We start from the raw sequence: 8,850 nt of genomic DNA on the forward strand, positions 1-8,850 counted from the left end.
GGCATTAGCAGCCGAGGGAGTCAGGAAAGGTTCCATATGGAGAGTAGCATATGAGCTGAGCTTTGAAGGAAACTCCTGATTCGATAAGGCAGGAATCAGAATTAGGGTTAGTTGTTGCATATAAGGAATAGCAGAAATGCTCGTCTAGTTCTATAAATTAAAAATAAGTATTTTTTTTTTTAGAAAATCAAACAATAAAAGACAAAAAAGGGAATATACTAGGTGAAGGAAGGGGAATAATGGAAAATAAAGTTGGGAAGACAGCAGGGCTAGGTTGTGAAGTACTTCAAAGGACAAACAAAGGAGGTTGCATTTTATCCTAGATGTAATAGAGAGACACTGGAGTTTATTGAATGGGGAGAGTGATATAATAGAACCTGTTCTTTAGGAAAATCACTTTGACAGTAATGTGAAGGGTACATTGGATAGGTGAGAGATTTGAGGGAGTGAGACTAATTAGTAAGCTATTGAACCAGTGCTACTGAAAGGTGATATGGACCTAAACTAGGTGGTCACTGTGTTGGTAGAGAGGAGACAGATAGTAGAAATATTGTGGAAGTGGGACTGACAAGCCTTAGCAACTGATTGGCTATGGTGGGAGGAAGCAAAGGGAAGGGCCTAAGATAACACCAGCATTGTGAACCTTGATCATTGGAAGGGTGGTGGTATTTTTGACAGAAAAAGGAAAGTTCAGAATAGAAGTAGGTCTGTAGGATGAGATGGCTTCTGTTGGATGTTGAATTTCAGATGCTTACAGGATGGATTTTGCTTTTTTCCCCATTTTTTAAAAATTATAAATTAATAAACCAACTAAAATGAATACTCTCATATACAGAGCAAAACAGAGGAGAGGTTTATACTACAAATCTCTTAGGTATAGTTTGCCTTTCTTTTCAAGTATATAATAAATTCAAAAGAATACTCTCAAAACTTTTGTGCTTGCTGGGATTCCTTCTGGCTTTCCTTATGTGCATTTCAAAAATATGTTTCAATGACCCTCTTGTCTTTTCTTTCTTTTTCTTTCTTCCTTTTCCTTTTTCTTCCTTTTTCCCTCCCCTCCCTTTCCTCAAATAAGAAAAAGGAAAACCTTTGTTGCAAATAGTAAATCAAACCACGCAAATTCCCACACTGGCTGCCTGATATCCAGCTTGTAATGTCCAAGAGGCAGTTAAAGAAGCAAAGCTGGAACACAGGAGGAAAATTGGGGTTGAATACATAGATCTGAAAGATACCTGCAGAGACATGAAAACTAAGCCTTTGGAAGCTAATGAAGTCACCAAGTGAGAGAGTATACATAGAACAGAGAAGCAGGTCCTAGCATTTGGCGCATCATCTACCCCCTTTAGGGAGCACAATATGGATCTAGGAAAGGAGACTGTCATAAAAGTCTTTTTTTTTTTTTTTTTTACTGGGCAATGAGGGTTAAGTGACTTGCCCAGGGTCACACAGCTAGTAAGTGTCAAGTGTCTGAGGCCGGTTTTGAACTCAGGTTCTCCTGAATCCAGGGCCGGTGCTTTATCCACTATACCACCTAACTGCCCCTCATAAAAGTCAAGAGAGAGAGAATCTAGGAAAAGATAGTCTATAATGTTAAAGGATGCAGAGAGGTTGAGAAGAATGATATTTGAGAAAAGGATTCTCAAAGGATTATTGCATCTATCACCAGACTCTTGAATAATTTTACCATATGCTCCTGTTGCATATAAAAGATACTTTGTTTTAGAAGAAGCCCCAAGGATGCATTTTGTTTCATTCACCAAGTCATTTTTTTCTAGCTAACTATCAATTAGTCAATAAACAAATATTTATTAAGTGCTTTGAGTGTGTGAGACCTTGTACAGGGGATACAAATAGAAAAAAATTAAACAATTTCTATTCTCTAGGAGTTTATATCCTATCAGGGGGAGCCCAAATTAAATATATTTTCTCCACATCTCTAAATCAACTGTGTCACTTTGAGGGTATTGTTGAAAAAAGGAAGGGGGGAAAGAAGGAAGAACAGAAGGAAGGAAAGAAGAAAACATATCTTGAAAAATCTACCTATTGCCTTGTCATGCTTTCACCAAAGGTAATCTACATACATGCACAGAGAGACAATTCTTATAAAGACTGTAGGGAGATGAAAAAGTCGAGCATATGAATCAGTAGCTGTTAGTGACTTCCCAATTACCTTTTTTGAATAATACCATCTGTGATTTGTTCCCATTCTTTTGGGATTTTCTTCTCTTTAAGGAATCTTAAAAACTGATTCCCCAGTTTTCTACAAAATTCCATATTAGGTTCCTCCTAAGCTACCTCCTTCTAAAACACAATCCTAGAAGTGATTTCAGCTGTTCATGGTTCAGGCAAGGTATACTAAACATAATCTGATCTCTCATCTTCCATCATTAGTCATACCCTACTGGAATATTCTACCCATGGGACTAGCAACCAGTCCACAAGCTGTACTGTCATCCACATAATATGATGCTTGTGTAGGAAGAAGGATTCCATAGCCTGATGAAACAAAGAGCCCTTATTATCTATACTCTGATGCTCACTCATCCCCTTCAGGATACACTGAAAAGTCTTTTGACTGTATGACCTTGAAGAAATGATGCTGTGCCCAAAGAATTAGGTTTCTGATTCTCACACTTGCAAGTTAGAGTGGGGTTTTTTGTTGTTGTTTTGATTTGATTTTTCCTACTAAAAACAATTAAAGGGTAAAAAAGAAGGCACTCAATGTAGGCAGTCATCCAGTCAAACAATAAGCATTTATTAAGTACCCAACATATGTCAGGCACTGGGCTAAGCACTGGGGAGGCAAAGAAGAGCAAGAACCAGTTGCTGCTATTCCATAGGAATCAGATATAGGAGTTAAATTTACACAGAAAATAAATGCTTAACATAGGTCATTCACAAATACAAAACTTAAACTTAAAAGTAAACTTAACACAGGATCCAGTAACAACTTACAATCACTTTTACAATCAGAAGAGAGACTAATATTCTATGCTCATCAGAACACAAAGCAGTCCGCAGGATTGCTAATGAAGTGTTTAACCATTTACTTGGTCATCACACTGTCTAAACCACTCCCAGTATATGCCCTCTGACAAAATGTCCAGACTTGGGTCAATTCTCCGATTGTTGACTGTTCTGTCTGATATAAAAGCTTTCCTTGTCTCTAGCCCACTTTTGTCATTGCCATGATTTCCTACTCCACTTACTGGACTTCTTGACCTATCAAATTTGCAAGGTCATCTCCAAGTCTCTGTACACAGCTAAGTCAAGAAGCATGTTCAGTCACCTACTCAGGAAAGGAATTATAAAGCAAAAAAAGGCGGCGGGGGGGGGCAGTCAAAACCTCGGGTATAAGCTTGCCTATGGGTCTTTGTGTGATGGGAAGCCTCCCAAAGCAAGAGTTTAGAGACCAAATGCACTACTTGCCCCACAGTAGAGTCAAAGCCAAAAGATTAAGAGGGAAACTGTTTTTAAATAGATTTAAAATACTACTTCCCTCTCCTCCCAACAACCCCTCCTTGCCATCCCCTCCACTGCTGTCACAAAGCAGGAAATGACCAAGGAAACACTTAAGAGTTTACCCTGTTATACTAAATAAGGTAATTTCAGTACTAGGACAGCACCTGGTGAGAATTAGGCTGCAAGGTACCACTGGTTTACCAGAACCAGGAATGATAATACTGAGCATGCGCCATGGAGGGAGGGAGAGTTTATCTTCCAAGCTACAAGTGTCACCACTATCTTTTCAGTGTCACCTCTCTTCACATACAGAAGGATCCTCACAATTTACTCTCATCATAACCACCACTTCCTCTTTGCTGTCATCATTGGTTCTCAAGATGGCCTTTAAGTTCTCAAAATGAGGAGCAACATTTTAGTAACTTCTTAGTGCCCTTAAATGCCCTCATCAAATTACAATCATTTGCTTTTCCCACAGCATCAGAAGATGGGGAGAAATTCTTTCTAAAGAAAGTTTAATATTTGAATCTATTTTCTTATCTCAGCCTTACTGAGTCAAATATCCCAGATTCCTAAAAAAATATCCCCACAGAGATCCACCCTTTACCTCTTTTTCCCAAAAATGATCCAGTTTTTTTGAATGTCCATAAAGTTGTTGTTGTTCATCCTTTGTTCTCGGAGGGAACCAATGACATTAGGAGCGCAATGTCTTGACTCAAAAGTGAATGGGATTTAAGTGAGGCAGAAATCCAAATAACTCTAGAGGAGAGAGTGAGACTGATTACATTAATTTGTACAGGTTATAACCTACCATGTTGATAATCCTCACTTGCTTAAAGAACTGAACATCTGCTGATCTAATGTCCTACTAGGCTAGTAAGTCTGCATAGAAAAAGCCTGCGATGGCTTGTGTTTAGGGTTTTGTCATCAGCAGTTTCCATACCTTTCTTCTGTAGAACTTCCCTTTGTTGCACTAAACTAAGTAGTGTTAAAGGTCACCGGAATGATTTCCTCAGACCTTTCTGGCTGAAGTATTTCCAATTAAGGTGGAGGCCTGATTTTAAAAGTCCCGCCCACCTGGGTTTCCTTCTTACCACCAAATAGAAAGTCCCTTGAGCCTCCTTCAATGGGCTAAAAAGAACCTTTATCAACTTCCTCATCCTCTACCACATCTTAGCTACTTAAAGCCTCTCAATCCAGCTATCCAACAAGAAATATGAAGAAAAATCATAGAAGAAAAAATACAGACAGAAATAGACTAATTTTGTCACTATGTTAAATTTCAGACAGGCAGACACACAGATAGAAATGTTTTAAACCGCACAGGACACAAATTTACATTCTCATACACAATCCTCTTGTTCTTTTTTGTATCTTGAAATGTTTGTTGATGATTAAGTTCACATTAAAAGCACATTTTTATTTTTTTTTTAACAGACAGCAAGTGAATACACCCTAGAAAACTGAAATTTTTGGCTCATTTAGTCTAGTGTCTCTTAGCACACTTTTTTTTCTGTTTATCCTTAGAATCCCCTTGAACCTTGTACAGGTGACGGAGCTGTTTGGAAATGGAACTCTTGCAATAGAATGGGAGCTTCCCACTTCCTGGAAACCTTTAGGTAAAGTATTCTGTACCACTTAGTGGGGAGATTTTTGTTTCCCAACTTTTTATTAGTCTTTAAAATAAAATTTACCGCTATAAGACTGTGGACTACATGATTGCAAGTGAACCATCTATTTCAATCTACTGGAGAAGGGCAGCTAAGTGGCTCAGGGATAAAACACCAGCCCTGGATTCAGGAGGACCTGAGTTCAAATCCGGTCTCAGACGCTTGTGTGACCCTGGGCACACAAGGCACTTAGCCCTCATTGCTCAAAAAAAAATATCTACTGGAATACTTTCCCTGCAAACTCCTATACCACAGAAATCATAGATCCCGTTTCTATTGTTTTCCTTTCCCTATGTATACTTCATCTTCTTTGATAGTTCCTGCCCTCAAGGAGCTTAGTCATTTTTATCCACAAAATCTAACACATATTATTCAGTCCATAAACATTTATCAAGGCTCTACTATGTGTCAGGGTATTGTGCTGACACTATGTATTTAAATGCTTATTTGCTTGATTTGTTTCTGTACTTCATAACCTTTTTCCTACATAAAATGTTTTCATATAAATGTACACATATGTATGTAAACATATACATATGTATTTGTGAATATCTGTATATATCCATACCTATATTGTGTATGTACATATCTGTGTATATGTATGTGTGTGTATATAAAAAACACATTAAATAATGTATCATATTATTAAATATTTTTTCATATATATATGAAACCCAAAAGATATGTCATTATCTTCTACAGAGAAGTAATTATGTTCCCACATCTTTATATTTTAGTTCGGTCTCCGCGCTATTATTAGTACAGACATTTGTAATGCGAAACAAAATATCTGATGGCCAAATAAATCAAGAAGGGTCAAACGAGTTCTCGGGCCCTAGTACCAACTGAGTACCCATGAGATAGCGCTCTTTCTTTTCCGTATTCAAGATGGAGAACAGGCTCCTCTGGCAACAGTTGCTATGGTTGCTCAGAGCGTCAAGGTGAGGTTTTATTGCCCTCCCTTTTGCCCACAGTAAAGATGGTGCCTGATTGACAGGCAGCTGGGCCAATAAGGATGAGCCGTTTCGGACGCGCGGGGAGGAAGAAGGCGGGTAAGTCTGCGTCATTTCCGGCGCGCCGCGGTGATGGAGCTGCTGCTGGAGCAGTTGGAACGCTTCGCTGAGGTGGTAGCGGTGTCCCGTACGCGCCATGCGGGCAGTTGGGGGCGCGTGGCCGTGCGCCGCGCCCTGCGCTGGGCCCGCTACCTGCGGCACGTGCACGGGCGCTTCCGCCATCGCGGCGCTGTGCGGGCGGCGCTGGTGGAGAGGCTACGCAGCCTGCCGCTGCGGCCTGGCCCCGGGGGTGGGAACGCGGCGCACGCGGGACCTTGCTGGGCGCCGGGGCCGCTGCGGAGCTTCGCGGGCCTGGGACGCGGGGACCAGCTGCTGGCGCTGGGGCTGCTCGAGAACGCGGCGCTGCCGGGCCCCGCGCTACACGAGCTGCTGCGGCACCTGCAGCCCGAGCGCGGGGAGCCCGAGGACGAGGCGGGCGAAGAGGGCGGGCTGGGAGACCGCCTGGCCGAGCTGGCTCGCCGCAGGGCCGCCTCCCAGCTGCTGCTGCCGCTGCTCGGCGCCAGCCCGCCCTGGTCTGACCCCGTGCTGCGGAGAACCGAGGCCGAGCTGCTGCTACGGCGGCTCCGAGAAGAGGCCAGGGCTGCGCCCGGCTCCGAGACCCTGCTCCTGGACCGCCTGTGGGTGCAGCTGCCCCAGCCCCGCTGGCTGAATGTGGTGGCCGAAGCGCTGCTGCTGCCGCTCACGGCCCAGCCCGACGGGCATGAGGACGAGGATCCAGATGAAGAGGACCCAGCGAGCCCAGTGGACCTCAGCCATAGTGCCGCTACCTCCCTGCTGACCTGGCTCCTGGCAAGGCCCGCCCCACTGGCCGCCTTCTGCCGCCTTCTACCCGCCCCCCTTCTCGCCTCCCTAGCCAGCCACCACTCCTCCCTGGGCGAAGCCTTCCTGGACCTGCTCAGGGACTGGGGCAGCCAGCTCCACTTCGATCCAGTGCAGGGCGCCTGGGTCGGGGCTGGCCCGGAGGGACTGACCTGGGAGCGCCTCCGGGACTGCTTCCGAGGCTTCTGCCAATCCCCAAGTCCCCTAAGAAACCAGGCTCGGGCCGTCCTGGACGCCTGCAAGGCTCGGGACGGAGGCTTCGAAGCTCAAGGGCTCAGTGTATGGACTGACCTGATGCGAGACATTGGAGAGGGCGGAGGATGCTGAGACCAGGGGGGAGATGCCCCAGGTTCTGGACTTAGTGTCCGGGCCCACAGTGACCTCGGCCTTTGAACTCTAGTTTGTGCTCTCACTGTTTACATGAACTGAAACCGGCCCTTCATCCTGAATGTACACATTGGGGGAACAGTGCCCCCCATCTAGACAGCCTGGTCAGCCCCAGAGTGGCTTTAGCCTTTCAACTCAAGGAGGTGTCCTCACAGTTTACAAGAACTGGACATTCATGTTGAATATACAAGTCTGGATATACACAGTAGTGCAAAAGTTATCCCCAATACTCTAAAAAAAGTCAAAATCCTAGTAAACTCATTCTTTACCGGCACCTTCCATAAATTAAAAATGCCTTTTACTGTTACTATATAATATTTGCCAAAGAATAGTCTGTTTGAAATGACTAAATGGGCCTTTCCTTTCTGTGCTTATTTAAGTGTTTTCCTTTACATTGTTGATATTTTTTAAGAATCACTCTGAAAAAAGGATTTAAATTAAACTTATATCCTTTGGGCAAGCCCTAGAAGTTACTCCAATTCTGATTTTTCAAATAGGATACACTTTCAGGGGTGTGTGTGTGTGTGTGTGTAAAATAAGCTTAGGTGTTCACAAAAGTTTTTGATTAATTTTTCATTGATGCTTTCTGTATTAATATCGCAGCCCCTTCTGGAAATGCCTCTTCTCCCTTACTCAGCTGGATACCCATTTTTATCAAAGAAAAGTAGTGAAGCCAAAACAATTGGCATTCTGATCTGTTCTAACAATGTATGCAGGCCTCTGCCTCTTTCATTTGGAAGGAATAATGATAAACTGGATCACTTTATCTACATCTTAGAACTAGAAGGACCTTGTAGAAAATTTAGTACAAGTCCCTCATTGATCTAAGAAGAAACAGGCAACAGAAGGGTCAAATGACTTGCCCAAAGTCACATAGCAAGTACAATGTAGTTAAGATTCAAGGTCAGGTACTGACTAAATTTAGTGTTCTTTCCACTACACTCCTGTTCCCATGAAGTTAAAGATTTGGGGTGAGAATAGAACTATGATGGCCATGGAAAGGTTGAAGTGGGGAGAGAATAGATTCTGTAGTGATAGACCATTGGACCCCGTGGCTGACATCAGAGAAATTTGGAGGTGTAAGTGGACAAAACTGGCAGCTAGTCATTCTTACACAGAACTTCATAAATCAGTAACTAATTCCTGGCTATGGATTCACTCAGCACTGCCCTAAGCAATTAGACTATCCAGTGGTGTCACATAATTTAGAGGGATACGTGCTCATATATCATGTAATAATCAAGTGTTTGTGGTGATGTGCGAATGGGCAACTTTTCTAAGAACACAATTTTAGTAGTTGTAAAATGTTACAATCAGCAGCATTGTGATCCTTTCCTTTGTCACACAGATGACCTAAACCCAGAAAGATAGTGGTGATGGGCCAGCAAATTATAGCACAGAGTAGGCAAAATGTCCCAATTTATTTAGTTTGAAAAGCT

General features: G+C 42.9%; 1 protein-coding gene across 1 annotated transcript; it reads left to right on the top strand.

Annotated features, from left to right (window-relative positions):
- Positions 1 to 6,217: 6,217 nt before the first annotated feature.
- FANCF (FA complementation group F) lies at positions 6,218 to 7,805 on the top strand. The gene has a single exon (XM_043972465.1). The coding sequence runs from the start codon at positions 6,218 to 6,220 to the stop codon at positions 7,349 to 7,351; it is 1,134 nt and encodes a 377-aa protein (XP_043828400.1). The 3' UTR covers positions 7,352 to 7,805.
- The last annotated feature ends 1,045 nt before the right edge of the window (positions 7,806 to 8,850 follow it).

Source organism: Dromiciops gliroides, chromosome 6 (assembly GCF_019393635.1).
Source record: "Dromiciops gliroides isolate mDroGli1 chromosome 6, mDroGli1.pri, whole genome shotgun sequence".
NCBI classification, from domain to species: domain Eukaryota; kingdom Metazoa; phylum Chordata; class Mammalia; order Microbiotheria; family Microbiotheriidae; genus Dromiciops; species Dromiciops gliroides.

Bases quoted from the DNA above. Each gene is read 5' to 3' on its own strand.
- FANCF (XM_043972465.1), top strand. From the start codon at position 6,218: ATGGAGCTGCTGCTGGAGCAGTTGGAACGCTTCGCTGAGGTGGTAGCG.